We start from the raw sequence: 20,619 nt of genomic DNA on the forward strand, positions 1-20,619 counted from the left end.
GTTCACTAGAGTTTTTCTCTCTTTTGTCAATGAGTTGTGAATATACTTCATATTGAATTTTAATTAACAGTATCATCCAGAAACTGGGACATCAACGTAAATATGGTGTACGCTTGTTTAATCACCTGAAGGAAATCACAATAAATATTACAAATTTAATCTATTAAGGAAGATTTAAAAAGATTTCATACGAACCTGCGTGAAAGATTCACGCTTCACGACGAAAAATTTCCCTGCAGTTAAACTAACCGGTTTCTTGGCGCGCATAAGCGCAAAGCAAAGATCTTTCTGTCTATTCACATTCTGGATATACCAGGTGCTGTGGAAAATGGAATCTGCCACAGATTCACTTTCCTCTATGAGCTCGGTACCCAGATATGAGAAGGAAAATGTTTGAAAAAGACAGTGACCGATAACGCAGAACATAGTTATTAAGAGATACAAGTCCTTAAATGCCTGTAAAGTAAGGGTTTGAGATGATAGAACTATAAACGATGCATACGCAATATCTTACCAAAGAGAGCACAGTCATGACCAGACACAATTCAAAAACAGTCGATGCGTATATAAATAACATCTGGGTTCTCAGGATTTCCTCTAGTGTTCCTGCAGAGCTGTAATAGGAGATATACGTCTTATAGAGTTATATCAACTTCTATATTATCCTACGATTATAACCTACCGCAGCACCAAATCATGCAAATTTACGAAGCGCGAAAATTTGTCAGCCCATTCATCGTTACGCTCGTTTTGATTTGACAGCTCGTTAGCTTGAATTTGTAGAACTCTAAACAAACATGATGTGGCATGGACAAGGTTCCATGAGAAGCATTCGATCGAAAATAATGCTACCCCATGCAGCGATAACAGGAAACTGAGCGCAATGTCAAGAGGAAACCAGATCCAGAAGTTTGTACGGTAACCAGGAATTAAATAACTATATGAGAAAGAAGGTTGATCAAGGATTTTCACGCATTGCATAACACACAATATAAATATTCCAATCGATGCGGAGTACATACTTTGACTCGATCGGAGTTGAAAGTGGTACATCGTAAGATCCTGTAGCAGCGTATTTGATCGCTACGAACAACATTGGTAATGAACCGTACACACAACAATTGAAATTAATCCCGTATCCGTACCACTTGGTCAGATGGTATGCCGACTTTTCCACATGTCCTAAGATCCGTTGAATATCCAGATTCATATCGTCCATCACAGAACTGTATGCACGTTGTAGATCGTAAAACAATGACTCCCAACGACGAAATTTCAATGCAAACACACACATCTTGAAGAATATAGAACAAAACACAATTTGTTCATTCGCTGCCTTTATTAAACTGGTGACACTAGCTTGTGAGGTCATTGTAAAAAGCCAGCTCGGAATAAGCCAAATTAACAGGTAGCTTACAACAATGATCGAACCAATAGTTGGAAATGGTTTTCCTGGGGTATCGTTCCAAAACCGAATCCTTCTCAACCATCTTATAGTAAGTTCTATTAGAGGAAACTGTCCTTTTCTATTGCTGCTCGCCATCACAATTGAAATTAGTGAAACTGTTCTACTGCTGCCAAATTGCAAATGATTGTCTCTTTGTTGAAAATTCTTATTTATCCTTTTGCCAATTAGTGAGTTTTGATCATTAAGGACGACGACAATCATGCAATTTTCATTACACTGTACAACCATTCCATAGAACCCGGTAGGCCATGGAATGGAATGGTAGGCTATACGCCGTTCCGCTTTTCTGTTGGTCGTGGGACACTGAAATTCATTCCTGCACAATGCACAAACAATCAATCAAGGAGTTTTAATTGGGGTTATGCAATTGCCTTGTTATATTGATTGTTTTTCCTTGTGGAACGGCGTATTATTTGTTATTTTCATCCGAAATAAACCGCCCACATAAGCGTTATGAAAAATACAACACTAGCACCATTCGTCTTGTTGATTGCTTGGTTGCATACCACTGTAATCAATAAATACTACTGTGGCATACTACAAAACATAACAAAAACTACCAAATTTAACACATGCAGTGACACTCTTAATTTGTTTTAACTTTGTGTTCGTTATCTGGTATTATTCCAAATAAGATGGACGAAATAAATGAACAAGGACTCGAACTAACTCCGAAAACTTTCGAGATTTCTAAAAAATGCATACAATGCATTGCTCTCTGAGCCTCAAGCTATATGAATACACGTAAAAATAAACTTATTTTCTTATTTAAGTATCTGATGAAAGGGTCTGTGCAAATGAAATCTCAACCCAGAAAAGCATCCATGGTAGCAATGTTGTAACACAAATTAAGGTAGCCGTATCACATAAAACTGGCATTAGCTAGCCAAAGTGCAGCCTTATTCCTTAGCGAATTAGAGAGGAACGATGGAAGCAGAAGAAACCAGTGAATTTACACCTCTTAAAAGGAAGAAAGCAGGGCAGGGTTCGCCTGGCAACTGCCCAATTAACGCAGATATTTTCTCGACGAATAGTCAAATGGGGCAAACTCATCGTCCCGTGCATACCCGCCGTCATGGGAGGGACGATTTGATATCTTCTTCGTGCCTCGAGGAAACCCGTTGGACATAAGAGTAATAGTCAAGGCATTTTTTAATAAATAAAGATGATCTTGATTTTATCGAGAAAGCTGCATGCAAGTTTGCATTCAAGCTTGCATGCAAGTTTGTTGCATTTCCTTGGAAGTGATGTCCGGAGTGATGCTCCTGAAACTACAAGAGACCGTACATGAAAATTAGTTTCAGATTCGCCAGGGAATACAGCTAAAATGTGTAATTGTCTAACTTTCCTTCTTCTTAGATGACGACTTCTTCCAAGTAGTAACTTTTATTTCGTTCGTTTGTATTTGTGTGAGTAGTGCTGCACGTAGCTCATAGAAGCACAACAGGCACGAAATGTAAGAGCCTTTAGAATAAGACCCCAACGAGACGACAACAATTGAATGGACTTGACCCCGACACACCAAAGGCAAAACACTATAAACCGACTATGCCCGTGATAATGCCGTTTGGTAGGAGGAAATGTCTACTAACGAATTAAATGGGTATAAACGTCAGTCGAGACTTCCGTAATACATTCCTGTCCATAATGCATCAAATAAAATAAATAATCATTATTATTCATTGATAATTAATATTATTATAATTATTATTATTATGAATTCTGAGTCAAAACAAACTCTAATAACAGGACTGGGTATCATGAACACAAACAACAAATAACGGAAAGCAGAAACAGATAAACAATAAGCAAACAAATTGGCATAAGAATTAAAAAAAAACACGTACACACGTATGCAATAAGTCACAATCACAGAGCTAGTACAAAAGAATCCAAAACAACAACGGTTGGAGAGTGACAGCTACAGAAGATAAAAGGTTACGCTTGGAAATCTTCCGTAATTTAATTACCATTAAACTTATGAAGTACATTAATACCGTTTTAAGAGAAAACAATTTATTTTCTTCTAACAGTGCATCTGTCCCGGATTAATTATAGGAACACGTGTTCGTTCGCTATTCTCTGCTGCAGCGCCATCTGGTGGTGAGACGCATTAAGCGTATGTGAAATATTTCAATGAGCCTGTTGTAAACAAACGATGTTTACACCGACCGCTGCTGTCACTGTCGGACATTATATCGTATTTACGAAGTTGTCGGAAGAAAGCTTCACGGTCGGGATTTCTGAGTACCGCGGTGAGTGAAGGACTAACCGAAAAAGAATGTATATAAGGGAAGGACGACGCGCGAGCCGCCCTTTTTTACCGCTAGAAAACGTTGACGAATAAAGAACTAATTTTTTGGTTCACTCTAGTAAGATAGCGTTCCTAATTAATTATCGACCTTTTTGCGTTTTCTACATTCCAAAAAATTAGTTTCTAATTTCAAGAAATTAGCTCCAACTAATTCGAAAAAATAGTTTGTTGGAAATCTTCAAATTTCAACAAGTTTGCGATAGTTTGCAAGAATATTTGCGTCGCAAAGCTAAGTTTAGTGCGCGTTTAATTCACTCGAATCGAAAGTAAATTATCCACCGGGGATAATCGCGATCGCGTAACGAACGGTAGTGGATTCCAGTTTATAGTGCGCACGTATTAAGTGATTCGCGAAATAGAACACGGCGATGACACGGTGCAAGACGGGCAACAGACGAGCCAGCGAGAGGATACTGTATTCCCCTCGGAGGAACAGACGGCTGAACGCGAAAGCGTAGTCGCGACCAATGCGACGCACTCCTGTTCGGCTCGATCGCCCGTGGCCGTACGAGAATCGTCCCAGAGCGAAGGGATTTTGGGCCACCGGGGCGAGCAGACCGTGCAGACTCCGTGGGGATACTTTCCGGTGAGGCACAGGGATGCCATCGCGCTGGACGCGACACCAGAAGCAGCCCGGCCCTCCCCTTATCACACCAACACGCACGCACAAAATGGCCACACGCAACCGGAGGGTTTAAGACGCGTCACCGATGGCGCATCGAATTCGGCGATGGCGACCGCGCACCGGTCAGCAACCCATGAAGGGTTCATGACCCCTAACCGGGAACACCGGAGGAAGCAGCTCGAACTCGAGCGTTTAAGAATCGAGCTGCAGCAACGAAAACTTGAACTCCACGCGCGCGAGTTGGAGTTTTCAAAAGGGGAGTGTGAAATTGCGCGCGAATCGCAATGCGAACTAGAAAAAGCAAGTGCTTGGCTGCTGCATCGAGAAAATGGTGGTTCCCTTGATGCTGCTGGAAGGCGCGTTGATATCGACACGGAACACTTCCGATGTGAGGACAACCCTACCGTGGCCACCAGTAAATATGCACCGACGCACCTCCCGACATGGCCAGCGAACGAAACCGCGAGACGTGACGCGGAATTTCGCGAGTGGCAAAGCGCGATAGAGGATCTCATGTCGCGAGATCCTCGCCGCATAAATGGAACAACGCACCGACCTGGACACGATTTTGGGCACAGCACGTTGGCACAACCGCACGCAACCGATCACGACACTTCAGCAGCCGCCCACGGACACGATTTCGAACACAGCACGTCTACACACACACACGGAAACCGATACGGACACACCGCCCAACCACACGGACTCGATCACGGTTATTACACGTTTATACCGCCCCGCGGACTTGGTCAGGCAAACAGCACCTTTGCCCAACCGCGCACGAGCGCGCCAGCAACGTACCCGCACAATGTTTTCGTCGACGGGCATGCGGGAACACTTGGAAGCTTGGGATCGACTTTCTTAAGTCAATCACAAATCGCCGCGCGGAAAGCCAGTGGAAGAGAGCTACCTACGTTTTCGGGTTCCGCAGAACAGTGGCCGCTCTTCATCTCCAGCTACGAGCACTCGACAGCAATCTGCGGGTACTCCGACTACGAGAACCTGCTGAGGCTACAGAAGGCGTTGAAAGGAGCTGCGCTGGAAGCGGTCAGCTCGTTGTTGTTGCTGCCTTCCGGACTTAAGGAAGCCATAGAAGTGCTCAAGCTACGGTTTGGGAGGCCGGAGGTGATCGTTGAAAATTTGATGGAGAAAGTGAGACGTATGCCAGCCCCACGAGTGGATCGACTAGAAACTCTGGTGGAGTTCGGATTCGCGGTGAGGAACCTGTGTGCGACCATCCAAGCATCTGGGCTGCCGGAATATACCTGCAACGTTATCCTGCTGAAGGAGTTGATCGTGAAGCTGCCGTCGGCCACGTGCATCGAGTGGGCGAGGCACCAACAGCAGCTGCCCTCTGTTACGCTGTCGGACTTCGGAAGGTGGATCGGCGAGTTGGCTGCAGCACTCAGCAGGGTAGTTCCGGTAAAGAGCGAACGTTTCGACCGCAGTGGATCCGGCGACGCGGATCGTCGGAGCAGTGTGAAACCGGTACGACCAGATCTGCGCCAGCCCACCACCCCACGTTTGAACATGCACGCCGCCACCACAAGCGGTAAGTACCCACATACAAATGTTTCCAAATGTTCAGCCTGCCAGGGAGAGTGTGCCGCACTGGATACATGCCAACGATTCCAAACGATGACCGTCGCTGAAAGGAAGGAACATATAAGGGATAAGAAGCTATGCCGAAAATGTCTCAAGTACCATAAGGGGTGGTGTCACCTTAAAACAGTTTGCGGATCCAATGGGTGCGAGGCAATGCACCATAGGTTGCTACATGGTTCTCTGGGTATGACCAACACAACAGAAAAGCATTGCCTTACTCATTCCGGCTCCAACGATCGCACTTTGTTCCGCTACGTACCGGTAACGATGTATGGAAAGGATGGCAGGACGGTTCGAACGTACGCTTTTCTCGACGAAGGTTCGTCATCGACCTTCATCGATCATAGCCTGATGGACGAATTAGGGTTGATCGGAACGTCACGGCCATTGTGTCTCAAGTGGACCGGAGATACTACCAGAGCAGAAAAGGCTTCCGTCCAGCTGGCAGTGCGAATATCAGGTGCATACGAAGGGGCTCCAGTGCATGAGCTGACAAAGGTACACACGGTCAGCAATCTAGCCTTGCCCGCGCAGACGATAGATGGTAAACAACTGCAATCTGCGTATTCACATCTGAAGGGTTTACCGTTTACCTCCTACTTCGATGCCGTACCTCGAGTACTAATTGGTGTAGACAATTGTCGTTTGGGAAAGCCGCTAAAATGTACAGAAGGACGTGTTAATGAACCGATTGCTTCGAAAACTAGGCTGGGCTGGATGATATACGGACCCTGCCCTATTGCAACCGCTAGTGTAACTGGAGGACACGGAAGTTTTCACATCTGCCGCTGCGAAGGTAACGTCGATGATGTACTCACAAGCGAGGTTAAGGCGTTCTTCTCGTTGGATTCACTGGGTATCACTAAGCCATCACGCTTACTCAAATCCAAAGACGATGAACGTGCCCTGGTGATACTTAACCGAGAAACCAAACTGCAGGGCGATCGATTCGAAACGGGCTTACTATGGAGATATGATGACGTCCGATTGCCATGTAACAAAGCTGCAACGATGAAACGGTACGAGCTCCTGAAAAGAAAACTGAGTAAAGATCCGGAGTTAGCTGCGGCGGTTAATCAGAAGATGAGAGAGTACATTCAGAAGGGCTACATTCGACGTTTATCAGCGAGTGAGGCGGAGGACAAACGACCAAACGACTGGGTTTTACCTATTTTGCCGGTTACCAACCCTAATAAACCGGGAAAAATTCGAATGGTTTTTGACGCGGCGGCAAAGGTGAGTGGAGTCAGCCTTAATTCGTTCCCTTTAGCGGGACCCGATCTGCTTGCCGGGCTCCTTTCCGTTCTTTTTAAGTTCCGAGAGTTTCGCGTCGCTGTTGTGGGAGACATTCGGGAAATGTTCCATCAAGTGATGATGCGAACGGAAGACCAACGAAGCCAGATGAACCTTTGGGATGGAGACGATCCAAACGGCGATCTAGCCGTATACGTAGTCACCGTGATGACGTTTGGCGCTGCTTGTTCGCCGAGCAGCGCACAGTTCGTGAAGAATCGCAACGCAAAGCGATTCGAGAAAGAGTTTCCGCGTGCGGCAAAATGCATCAAAGACGAGCACTACGTGGACGATATGCTCGTGAGTGTGGAAACGGAGGAAGAGGCCGTAGGCCTAGCGGCGGTGATTGGTGCCCGATTAGCGGCTACGATCGTCAACTCACACCGATTAAACATCTCGCGCACGGTGTTTTGGACAGACTCGCGGAACGTGTTTAGTTGGTTGCGATCTGATCATCATCGCTATAATCAGTTCGTAGCATTTCGGGTCGGAGAACTGTTCGAAACAACGGAGGTTGAGCAATGGCGTACGATCCCAACGAAATTGAACGTAGCTGATGACGGGACCAAGTGGACGAAAACACCGGATCTATCGTCTACTAGTCGCTGGTTCAACGGTCCGAGCTTCTTATGGGGCTCTGAATCACTCCGGCCTGGCTCGGAAACAACATCTCCAGACACCCCCGAAGAACTACGTGCCACTACGAAGAGCTACGTGTTGCATCCTACGGTACAAAAGCCTCTCATTGATTTTCATCGTTTCTCGAAATGGAGAAGGCTTCTACGGGCAGTTGCGTATGTGGTAAGGTTTGTCACTAATGTCCGTTGTGCCATCAGGAAAGATGTCATTTTAGGTGAACCGCTAACACAAGATGAGCTTCCACGAAAACCGACGGACGAGGTGCTGATGTCGACGCTATCGGAAATCGAGTTCATCATCAACTCGAGACCACTTACCTACGTGCCGTTGGACGACGAGATGGACACATCGGTGGACACACCGATCACACCAAATCATCTACTACTCGGAAGCTCCAACGGGTGCAAGCCGCCCGCCGTATTTGACGACAGTGGTACCGCTGCTAAATCAGCGTGGAGAGCCGCCCAACGCGACGCTGACGTATTCTGGAGGAGATGGGTATCGGCATACCTCCCCACGCTGACCCGTCGATCGAAGTGGTTCGAGTCGGTGCGGCCGATTCAGGTGGGAGATGTAGTAGTAGTAGTCGACAATTGTTTGCCGCGGAACAGTTGGCCAAAGGGACGCGTGATCGATGTAGTTCGGGCCCAGGACGGTCAAGTAAAACAGGCAAGCGTCCAAACCGCCAGTGGAATTGCAACCTGCAACAAAGATTGCGTTATTAGATGTACGGAAAGGAAACTTACCTGCGTGAGCTAGGAATGATAAACAAAGTACGGCGCATGGTAAAGTGACAGCGATCGGCAGCGACAGCAACAGGAAGTAGAGTGAGAGTGAGTATAGGATGAAAAGCCAGTTGTCTCACTGCGGGAGGCAATGTTGTAAACAAACGATGTTTACACCGACCGCTGCTGTCACTGTCGGACATTATATCGTATTTACGAAGTTGTCGGAAGAAAGCTTCACGGTCGGGATTTCTGAGTACCGCGGTGAGTGAAGGACTAACCGAAAAAGAATGTATATAAGGGAAGGACGACGCGCGAGCCGCCCTTTTTTACCGCTAGAAAACGTTGACGAATAAAGAACTAATTTTTTGGTTCACTCTAGTAAGATAGCGTTCCTAATTAATTATCGACCTTTTTGCGTTTTCTACAGAGCCATTTGAAATTTGTATCGTGAAGCCGTTATTGATTTGAATTGGCAAGCATTACCTAGCAGGACGATATCCTACCCAAGAAGAATAATGAGAAGAAGAATCTTATACGTAAGATCTATATAAATTAAACATTTAATTTCCGTCACATAAAATAAATCTAGTTGCAGAACTACCAGAGGAGTGGAAGCTGGGTATCATACACCCAGGGTACAATTCATTTCGTTCATTTCGATTCCTTGGCTTCGCGGATGACATCGCCATCATCGAATGTGCTTCAGCAGTGGATTGAGTAGTGTACACCCAACTCAAACGTGAAGCCTTAAGGATTTGAGTGATGATCAATGCGACGACGATAAAATAATTATTCACTGGAGATTCTGATCGTGATAAAACCCGCCTGGAGAGCCGAGTATCAGTTGTCGGTGACAACCTTGAGATTGTAGAGGACTTCTGCTACCTTGGAATGATCGTAACTTCAGATAAGAAACCTTTGAAAATATATGAAATTATGAAGATGTAGCTGTGGAGCTGTCAGAATAGAAATACTGATAATAGAAATGTATCCTGAGTATCGAAGACTTGAGAAACTTGTAGACATTCATTGTCATCATGTCATACTGTACACTTTTTATAGGAATTATGTTATTATTTTTACTCACTATTTTGGTTTTCAAACTTTCTCAAGTAAAATAAATTTCTTCGCTGTTCTTCGAGTGCAGCTAACTTAAATCGATTTTATTAACGCGTGCTTATTTAATTTTCTGCTACAAAAGTGTCAGCAAGCGTGATAGGGGATTATTTTATTTAATATTTAATTATCACCGGCATCGAGTATTAAGTGCGTGAAATGTTTGTGGAGTGGTTTTGAAAGTTCAAGTTATTATTGATTTGTTTTGTTGCGTAATCAAGCGGTCTAAGCCAATCCTACATTGAGCTGAAAACGTCAAACCGTACGGAAATTGTTTTCAATGGACAAATATTCTCCATACAATTTGACAATTTTTGCAATAACTGTAGTCCACCGGGTAGGTGTAGCGATGTGAAAAGTTTATTACATTTATGTGATTTGATAAACAACTAGTTCGTCTGTGTTCACATCAGCGTTCACTAGAGTTTTCCTCACTTTTGTCAATGAGTTGTGAATATACTTCATATTGAATTTTAATTAACAGTATCATCCAGAAACTGGGACATCAACGTAAATATGGTGTACGCTTGTTTAATCACCTGAAGGAAATCACAATAAATATTACAAATTTAATCTATTAAGGAAGATTTAAAAAGATTTCATACGAACCTGCGTGAAAGATTCACGCTTCACGACGAAAAATTTCCCTGCAGTTAAACTAACCGGTTTCTTGGCGCGCATAAGCGCAAAGCAAAGATCTTTCTGTCTATTCACATTCTGGATATACCAGGTGCTGTGGAAAATGGAATCTGCCACAGATTCACTTTCCTCTATGAGCTCGGTACCCAGATATGAGAAGGAAAATGTTTGAAAAAGACAGTAGCCGATAACGCAGATCATAGTTATTAAGAGATACAAGTCCTTAAATGCCTGTAAAGTAAGGGTTTGGGTTGATAGAACTATAAACGATGCATACGCAATATCTTATGTTTATGTTTAACTTAATTGAACATCTTACCAGAGAGAGCACAGTCATCATTAGACACATCGCAAAAACAGTCGATGCGTATATAAATAACATCTGGGTTCTCAGAATTTCTTCTAGTGTTCCTGCAGAGCTGTAATAGGAGATATACATCTTATAGAGTTACATCAACTTCTATATTATCCTACGATTATAACCTACCGCAGCACCAAATCATGCAAATTTACGAAGCGCGAAAATTTGTCAGCCCATTCATCTTTACAGTCGTTTTGATTTGACAGCTCGTTAGCTTGAATTTGTAGAACTCTAAACAAACATGATGTGGCATGGACAAGGTTCCATGAGAAGCATTCGATCGAAAATAATGTTACCCCATGCAGCGATAACAGGAAACTGAGCGCAATGTCAAGAGGAAACCAGATCCAGAAGTTTGTACGGTAACCAGGAATTAAATAACTATACGAGAAAGAAGGTTGATCAAGGATTTTCACGCATTGCATAACACACAATATAAATATTGCAATCGATGCTGAGCACATACTTTGCCTCGATCGGAGTTGAAAGTGGTACATCGTAAGATCCTGTAGCAGCGTATTTGATCGCTACGAACAACATTGGTAATGAACTGTACACACAACAGTTGAAATTAATCCCGTATCCGTACCACTTGGTCAGATGGTATGCCGACTTTTCTACATGTCCTAAGATCCGTTGAATATCCAGATTCATATCGTCCATCACAGAACTGTATGCACGTTGTAGATCGTAAAACAATGTCTCCCAACGACGAAATTTCAATGCAAAATTACACATCTTGAACAATACAGTAAAGAACACAATTTGTTCATTCGCTGCCTTCATCAAACGGGTGAGGCTATTCTGTGAGGTCATTATAAACAGCCAGCTCGGAATAAGCCAAATAACTGAGAAGCTTACAACAATGATCGAACCAATAGTTGGAAATGGTTTTCCTGGGGTATCATTCCAAAACCGAATCCTTTTCAGCCATCTTATAGTAAGTTCTATTAGAGGAAACTGTCCTTTTCTATTGCTGCTCGCCATCACAATTGAAATTAGTGAAACTGTTCTTCTGCTGCCAAATTGCAAATGATTGTCTCTTTGTTGAAAATTCTTATTTATCCTTTTGCCAATTAGTGAGTTTTGATCATTAAGGACGACGACAATCATGCAATTTTCATTACACTGTACAACCATTCCATAGAACCCGGTAGGCCATGGAATGGAATGGTAGGCTATACGCCGTTCCGCTTTTCTGTTGGTCGTGGGACACTGAAATTCATTCCTGCACAATGCACAAACAATCAATCAAGGAGTTTTAATTGGGGTTATGCAATTGCCTTGTTATATTGATTGTTTTTCCTTGTGGAACGGCGTATTATTTGTTATTTTCATCCGAAATAAACCGCCCACATAAGCGTTATGAAAAATACAACACTAGCACCATTCGTCTTGTTGATTGCTTGGTTGCATACCACTGTAATCAATAAATACTACTGTGGCATACTACAAAACATAACAAAAACTACCAAATTTAACACATGCAGTGACACTCTTAATTTGTTTTAACTTTGTGTTCGTTATCTGGTATTATTCCAAATAAGATGGACGAAATAAATGAACAAGGACTCGAACTAACTCCGAAAACTTTCGAGATTTCTAAAAAATGCATACAATGCATTGCTCTCTGAGCCTCAAGCTATATGAATACACGTAAAAATAAACTTATTTTCTTATTTAAGTATCTGATGAAAGGGTCTGTGCAAATGAAATCTCAACCCAGAAAAGCATCCATGGTAGCAATGTTGTAACACAAATTAAGGTAGCCGTATCACATAAAACTGGCATTAGCTAGCCAAAGTGCAGCCTTATTCCTTAGCGAATTAGAGAGGAACGATGGAAGCAGAAGAAACCAGTGAATTTACACCTCTTAAAAGGAAGAAAGCAGGGCAGGGTTCGCCTGGCAACTGCCCAATTAACGCAGATATTTTCTCGACGAATAGTCAAATGGGGCAAACTCATCGTCCCCGTGCATACCCGCCGTCATGGGAGGGACGATTTGATATCTTCTTCGTGCCTCGAGGAAACCCGTTGGACATAAGAGTAATAGTCAAGGCATTTTTTAATAAATAAAGACGATCTTGATTTTATCGAGAAAGCTGCATGCAAGTTTGCATTCAAGCTTGCATGCAAGTTTGTTGCATTTCCTTGGAAGTGATGTCCGGAGTGATGCTCCTGAAACTACAAGAGACCGTACATGAAAATTAGTTTCAGATTCGCCAGGGAATACAGCTAAAATGTGTAATTGTCTAACTTTCCTTCTTCTTAGATGACGACTTCTTCCAAGTAGTAACTTTTATTTCGTTCGTTTGTATTTGTGTGAGTAGTGCTGCACGTAGCTCATAGAAGCACAACAGGCACGAAATGTAAGAGCCTTTAGAATAAGACCCCAACGAGACGACAACAATTGAATGGACTTGACCCCGACACACCAAAGGCAAAACACTATAAACCGACTATGCCCGTGATAATGCCGTTTGGTAGGAGGAAATGTCTACTAACGAATTAAATGGGTATAAACGTCAGTCGAGACTTCCGTAATACATTCCTGTCCATAATGCATCAAATAAAATAAATAATCATTATTATTCATTGATAATTAATATTATTATAATTATTATTATTATGAATTCTGAGTCAAAACAAACTCTAATAACAGGACTGGGTATCATGAACACAAACAACAAATAACGGAAAGCAGAAACAGATAAACAATAAGCAAATAAATTGGCATAAGAATTAAAAAACACGTACACACGTATGCAATAAGTCACAATCACAGAGCTAGTACAAAAGAATCCAAAACAACATCGGTTAGAGAGTGACAGCTACAGAAGATAAAAGTTTACGCTTGGAAATCTTCCGTAATTAAATTACCATTAAACTAAAGAAGTACATTAATACCGTTTTAAGAGAAAACAATTTATTTTCTTCTAACAGTGCAGCTGAGGGGCGGCCCGGTGGCATGATGGTAGCGGAGCCGGTCTTCACACGAACGGCCCGGACCAAAATCCCATTCGGTACAATCCCCCGTAGCAAGGACTGACTATCCGGCTACGTGGTAAAATAAAAGTCGATACGGCCAGGCCGTTCTAACGAAACAAAAAAAAAACAGTACAGCTGTCCCGGATTAATTATAGAAACACGTGTTCGTTCACTATTCTCTACTGTAGCGCCATCTGGTGGTGAGATGCTTTAAGCATGTGTGAAATATTTCAATGAGCCATTTGAAATTTGTTGAAATTTGAAAACATATGAAATTATGAAGATGTAACTGTGGTGTGGAGCTGTCAGAATAGAAATACTGATAATAGAAATGTATTAAGATACAAATGTATCGAAAACTTGAGAAACTTGTAGACATTCATTGTTATCATGTCATACTCTACACTTTTTGTAAAAATTATGTTGGTATTGATACTCCCTAAACGTTCGTTTTCAAACTTTCTCAAGTAAAATAAATTTCACCACCTTTTCTTCGAGTGCAGTTAACTTAAATCGATTTTATTAACGCGTGCTTATTTCATTTTCTACTACAAAAGCGTCAGCTACAAGCATTAGTAGTCATTTTGAAAGTTTAAGTTATTATTGATTTGTTATGTTGCGTAACTCAACGATCTAAGCCAACCCTACATTGAGCTGAAAACGTCAAATCGTACGGAAATTGTTTTCAATGGACAAATATTCTCCATACAATTTGACAATTTTTGCAATAACTGTAGTCCACCGGGTAGGTGTAGCGATGTGAAAAGTTTATTACATTTATGTGATTTGATAAACAACTAGTTCGTCTGTGTTCACATCAGCGTTCACTAGAGTTTTCCTCACTTTTGGCAATGAGTTGTGAATATACTTCATATTGAATTTTAATTAACAGTATCATCCAGAAACTGGGACATCAACGTAAATATGGTATACGCTTGCCTAATCACCTGAAGGAAATCACAACAAATGTTATAAAATTAATCAATTATGGAAGATTGGAGGATTTAAAAAGATTTCCTACGAACCTGCGTGAAAGATTCACGTTTCACGACGAAAAATTTCCCTGCAGTTAAACTAACCGGTTTCTTGGCGCGCATAAGCGCAAAGCAAAGATCTTTCTGTCTATTCACATTCTGGATATACCAGGTGCTGTGGAAAATGGAATCTGCCACAGATTCACTTTCCTCTATGAACTCGGTACCCAGATATGAGAAGGAAAATGTTTGAAAAAGACAGTAGCCGATAACGCAGATCATAGTTATTAAGAGATACAAGTCCTTAAATGCCTGTAAAGTAAGGGTTTGGGTTGATAGAACTATAAACGATGCATACGCAATATCTTATGTTTATGTTGAACTTAACTGGACATCTTACCAGAGAGAGTACAGTCATCATTAGACACAACGCAAAAACGGTCGATAAATATATAAATAATATCTGGGTTCTCAGAATTTCCTCTAGTGTTCCTGCAGAGCTGTAATAGGAAATATAGATATATATATAGAGTTACATCAACTTCTATATTATCTTACGATTGTAACCTACCGTAGCACCAAATCATGCAAATTTACGAAGCGCGAAAATTTGTCAGCCCATTCATCGTTACGCTCGTTTTGATTTGACAGCTCGTTAGCTTGAATTTGAAGAACTCTAAACAAACATGATGTGGCATGGACAAGGTTCCAAGCGAAGCAGTCGATCGAAAATAATGCTACCCCATGCAGCGATAACATGAAACTAAACGCAACGTCAAGAGGAAACCAGATCCAGAAGTTTGTACGGTAACCAGGAATTAAATAACTATACGAGAAAGAAGGTTGATCAAGGATTTTCACGCATTGCATAACACACAATATAAATATAGCAATCGATGCTGAGCACATACTTCGACTCTATCGGAGTTGAAAGTGGTACATCGTAAGATCCTGTAGCAGCGTATTTGATCGCTACGAACAACATTGGTAATGAACCGTACACACAACAGTTGAAATTAATCCCGTATCCGTACCACTTGGTCAGATGGTATGCCGACTTTTCTACATGTCCTAAGATCCGTTGAATATCCAGATTCATATCGTCCATCACAGAACTGTATGCACGTTGTAGATCGTAAAACAATGTCTCCCAACGACGAAATTTCAATGCAAAATTACACATCTTGAACAATACAGCAAAGAACACAATTTGTTCATTCGCTGCCTTCATCAAACGGGTGAGGTTATTCTGTGAGGTAATTATAAACAGCCAGCTCGGAATAAGCCAAATAACTGCGAAGCTTACAACAATGATCGAACCAATAGTTGGAAATGGTTTTCCTGGGGTATCATTCCAAAACCGAATCCTTCTCAACCATCTTATAGTAAGTTCTATTAGAGGAAACTGTCCTTTTCTGCTGCTGATCTTCATCACAATTGAAATTAGTGAAACTGTTCTACTGCTGCCAAATTGCAAATGATTGTCTCTTTGTTGAAAATTCTTATTTATCCTTTTACCAATTAGTGAGTTTTGATCATTAATTACGACGACAATCATGCAATTTTCAATACACTGTACAACCATTCCATAGAACCCGGTAGGCCATGGAATGGAATGGTAGGCTATAGGCCGTTCTGCTTTTCTGCGGGTCGTGTGAAAATCAATTTTAAATGTAGTGCTTTCATTAATACTTTCACTGAAATGCAATTCTGCACAACGCACAAACAATCAATCAAGGTTATTGCGACAAGAGTTTTGCCTTATTATATTGATTATATTCCTTAACCTTGTGGAATTGTGTATTACTTGTTATTTTCGACAAAAATAAACCGCCCACATAAGCGTTATGAAAAATACAACGCTAACACCTTTCGGTTTGTTGATTGCTTGGTTGCATGGATTTATTTATTACAGTGTCTACAATGTAGTCTTTGCATACTACAAAACATAACAAAAACTACCAAATTTAACACATGCAGTGGCACTGTTAATCTGTGTTTAACATTGTGTTCGTTACTCCGAATGAACTCCGAAAACTCTCGAGATTTCTAAAAAATGTTCCCTTGCATTTTAAATGCTGGCTCCTACTAAAGTCAAATGTGTACCACTACTGAGCTGATATTGCCTAGCGATCGGTCTAATGTGGTTTTCTTTGGTTTAACAATCGAAGAGTAGCAAAAACCGTTCACTTGTTTCTCATAACGATAAGTATCCTCAACCAGGGCTCGTCATAGCATTGACATTTTCATTTAAACTCGATTTAAATTAAACGGTTACACGGTTAAATTTGATTTGTTTTGTGGTACATTGTTTTTGACATTTTTCTCTTATTATTTGCTTTATGATTCTTTTCAGTCTTAAATTCAAGGAACTAATTGATAAGATTCATTTAGATAAAGTTGATATAATGAATATAAATGAATAAATTAATAAATAAATAAATCATTTCATTCAATTTTTTTCAAATCACCTTTTCATAGGTCTATGCCAAGTAAATGGGCTAACTCTGGGCTAATCTTCAACCTAGCGTAAGAGAGGGTCGTCCTCGACCGGGAGGTCAAAACTTCAGGGAACATCTTCTATTAGACATTCCAGATGGTGGCAGATGAAAAAGGCGTTTACAACTCTCGTACGCAGTGAATGTTAACCAATGAGTTGTTAGGTGGCCGGAAACCTCGTAAACCCTGTCTTCCTTCGTCTTCCTATCCTTGTTCAACGGTCAGCAACGACAACAATAAAGTTGTTGAAATGCGTAGTGGGTCGCTACCTGCCAACCGGTCTTTCCACAGTCTAATGATCTTCTGTAACTAAAATACCTGTTGTGGCGAACTTAGCTGGGACTAGATAGAACATATTTAGTTGCATGCCCCGATGGGACCTAATGAGTAAGAGAGACAAAACTCTCGCAGCCCTGCCGAAAGAAAGACGCTGAGAAAAATGTTTGTATATAAGCAAGTAAGTAAGTAAGTAAGTAAGTAAGTAAGTAAGTAAGTAAGTAAGTAAGTAAGTAAGTAAGTAAGTAAGTAAGTAAGTAAGTAAGTAAGTAAGTAAGTAAGTAAGTAAGTAAGTAAGTAAGTAAGTAAGTAAGTAAGTAAGTAAGTAAGTAAGTAAGTAAGTAAGTAAGTAAGTAAGTAAGTAAGTAAGTAAGTAAGTATGTAAGTAAGTAAGTAAGTAAGTAAGTAAGTAAGTAAGTAAGTAAGTAAGTAAGTAAGTAAGTAAGTAAGTAAGTAAGTAAGTAAGTAAGTAAGTAAGTAAGTAAGTAAGTAAGTAAGTAAGTAAGTAAGTAAGTAAGTAAGTAAGTAAGTAAGTAAGTAAGTAAGTAAGTAAGTAAGTAAGTAAGTAAGTAAATAAGTAAGTAAGTAAGTAAGTAAGTAAGTAAGTAAGTAAGTAAGTAAGTAAGTAAGTAAGTAAGTAAGTAAGTAAGTAAGTAAGTAAGTAAGTAAGTAAGTAAGTAAGTAAGTAAGTAAGTAAGTATGTAAGTAAGTACGTAAGTAAGTAAGTAATCTATTAGTTGTTTTCCTTCAAACTGCATGTTATTTCTTAAGTAGTTCCAAAGGTTATGAATGGCTTTTCATTTAACTATTGCCATGGTTCAATGCTTCAATAAACTACTGCCAACCCCTGTGATACGTTTATACAAATGCACTTGGTTTGCTCAACCAACCGGCAACAAAAAATGTTATCAAGGCTAAAGTCATCAGTAGCAAATGTGTGATAGTTAACAGCGCACACCGACTGATTACTTTGTAAATAAAAACACTCATTGAAACCTATAATTTATTTTTATCATAAAAACTAGGCTAAACATCAAGCTTCATACATCAACCAAACACTCTTCCGCAATGCGTCCTCCGTAGCATACTTTCTTTCTTTGCCATGAAATAACAATCAATGCGCATTTCCAAATTAAATACCAGCTCGAAATCGGGAGGGGGCGGCCTGGTGGTGTATTTGGTTATGTATTTTGTAGCGGCGCCGGTCTTCACTCGATAGTACCGGTCCAAAATCCCATCCGGACCAATTCCCCGTACTGAATTATCCAATTATTACTATCCAATTAGGGGAAATAATGTCAAAGAAAGTCAGAAATAGCAAGAAATAGACACCTCTTCAGGCTGTTATGCGGCTAAACAAGAAAAGTGCAGAAGTGCAGATCATTTTTCGCACAATTGTAAAATGTCGATTCTAACAGATCGGCTGATAATTGTTTGGCCTCGCACACATAGATCGCGCTAGTAGATTTAAATCCATATCATTTTCAGTTTGTACCAACCTTTAAACGAGTTCTGTCAAAATTTGACAGCACTCAGACAATAACCTAGTAGGCTAGAGCATTTTGTATGACGCAGCTTTTGTGCTTTGAGAAATCATGGAAAAGAAGGAATTTCGCGTGTAGATACAGTATTGGTTTTTGGAGAGGAAGATATAGTCGATGCCAAAAACAAAAATTGGACAATTTTCCACAAAAATCGACCTTCAAATATTAGTATGCTAAATTTAAAAGTGGTGCAATGAGCACTGAGGACGGTGAACACAGTGAACGGCCGAAAAAGGTGTTTACAGGCGAAAACATTAAAAAAATCTACAAATTTATTAAAAGTAACCATAATGTGAAATTGATCGAGATTGACAGCTGACACCCTAAAGATGTCTAAGGAACGTGTTGGAAGTATCGTTCAAGACTATTTTTTTATTCAAGACTTTTCAAGACATTTGACGAAAAACAATAACGATTTGATGATTCGAAGCAGTGTTTGGAGATGTTTAAGCGAAATAAATCCTAGTTTTTGCGTCAATATGTTACCATGGATGAGTCTTTTCTCCACTATAACACTCCAAAGTCCAATAGACAGTTATCCGGGTGGACTGGACGCGATGAACCGATGAACCTGCTCCAAAACGGGGAAAACGCAACAATCACTTGGCAAGGTTATGGCGTCAGTTTTTTGGGATTTGCAAAGAACAATCTTCATCTAATATCTTGAGAAAGGAAAGACCATTAATAGCAACTATTAAATCAAGTTATTGGAGCGTTTTAAGGACGAAATTGCCAAAAAACGGCCACATTTCGGCCCGAAGAAAAAAAAAAGTTTCGTTTCATCAAGACAACGCACCGTGCCATAAATCAGTGAAAACAATGACAAAAATTCATAAATTAGGCAATGAATTGCTTCCCCACCTATCGTATTGCCCAGATCTGACCCCCAGTGACTATTTCCATTTTTCAGATCGCAAAAGGATGCACGCTGGGAAGAAATTTTCGTTGGATAAAGAGGTAATCGCCGAAACAAAGGCCTTTTTTGAGGCAAGGGGCAAATAGTACTACAAAAATGGTATCGAAAAATTCAAAGACCGCTATAATCGGTGAATCACCCTTGAAGAGATGTATGTTGAATAAAAAAAAAATTTACTGTCACAGGCCAAACAGTTATCAGCCCACCTGTTACATCACTAAACTCTGCTACTCTTTACAACTCTGCTCTCGTACATAATTAGTTATCGTACTAAAAGCACCCCAGCTCCACCTTGACGTGACGCACACTGAATCACATGGAGCCATTGAATCACATTGTGACCGAAGGCAGTTCTGCGGATCGTAACGAGCCTATGTTTTACACGTTTTTTGATACGCTATTTCAGCTTATCGAAACTAGTTTCGCTTGATAGCAAACATTCCGTTCGAGCTCAACCGGCGACTCATAAGCAGGTGACAAAATACTGCGAAATTCGCGACCAGTGAGCCAGTGTGACGGAATCGACGCTAGCAAGAACTGAGGTTCAAACCCGCCACCAACGCTGAACAGTGTCGAGCGACCTTCATTGCGCTACCGTGACGACCTTTTGCATGATGAATGATTTGTTCCTAAT

At 41.1% G+C, this 20,619-nt stretch overlaps 3 protein-coding genes and 1 long non-coding RNA gene across 5 annotated transcripts; all 4 read right to left on the reverse strand.

The window, feature by feature from the left end:
• LOC128310447 (odorant receptor 49b-like) lies at positions 1-1,696 on the reverse strand. The gene is made up of 5 exons (XM_053047093.1): positions 1,023-1,696; positions 683-937; positions 515-614; positions 196-456; positions 1-125 (listed from the first exon to the last, which is right to left on the reverse strand). The coding sequence occupies exons 1-5, from the start codon at positions 1,694-1,696 to the stop codon at positions 60-62; spliced, it is 1,356 nt and encodes a 451-aa protein (XP_052903053.1). The 3' UTR covers positions 1-59.
• A 4,249-nt stretch (positions 1,697-5,945) lies between these two features.
• LOC128298151 (uncharacterized) lies at positions 5,946-8,575 on the reverse strand. 2 transcript variants are annotated; one of them, XR_008287258.1, is made up of 5 exons: positions 8,262-8,575; positions 6,743-7,053; positions 6,272-6,669; positions 6,130-6,192; positions 5,946-6,055 (listed from the first exon to the last, which is right to left on the reverse strand). It is a non-coding gene; the product is annotated as an uncharacterized LOC128298151 (long non-coding RNA). The 2 variants fall into 2 exon arrangements; XR_008287257.1 differs by having other exon boundaries at positions 6,130-6,669.
• A 1,662-nt stretch (positions 8,576-10,237) lies between these two features.
• On the reverse strand, positions 10,238-11,928 carry LOC128310456 (odorant receptor 49b-like). The gene is made up of 5 exons (XM_053047105.1): positions 11,255-11,928; positions 10,915-11,169; positions 10,747-10,846; positions 10,398-10,658; positions 10,238-10,327 (listed from the first exon to the last, which is right to left on the reverse strand). Exons 1-5 carry the CDS (start codon positions 11,926-11,928, stop codon positions 10,262-10,264), a joined length of 1,356 nt encoding a protein of 451 aa, XP_052903065.1. The 3' UTR covers positions 10,238-10,261.
• Positions 11,929-14,657: 2,729 nt separating this feature from the next.
• Positions 14,658-16,335, reverse strand: LOC128310466 (odorant receptor Or2-like). The gene is made up of 5 exons (XM_053047117.1): positions 15,662-16,335; positions 15,322-15,576; positions 15,151-15,250; positions 14,802-15,062; positions 14,658-14,723 (listed from the first exon to the last, which is right to left on the reverse strand). Exons 1-5 carry the CDS (start codon positions 16,333-16,335, stop codon positions 14,658-14,660), a joined length of 1,356 nt encoding a protein of 451 aa, XP_052903077.1.
• Positions 16,336-20,619: the final 4,284 nt, after the last annotated feature.

Source organism: Anopheles moucheti, chromosome 2, assembly GCF_943734755.1.
Source record: "Anopheles moucheti chromosome 2, idAnoMoucSN_F20_07, whole genome shotgun sequence".
Classification (NCBI taxonomy): domain Eukaryota; kingdom Metazoa; phylum Arthropoda; class Insecta; order Diptera; family Culicidae; genus Anopheles; species Anopheles moucheti.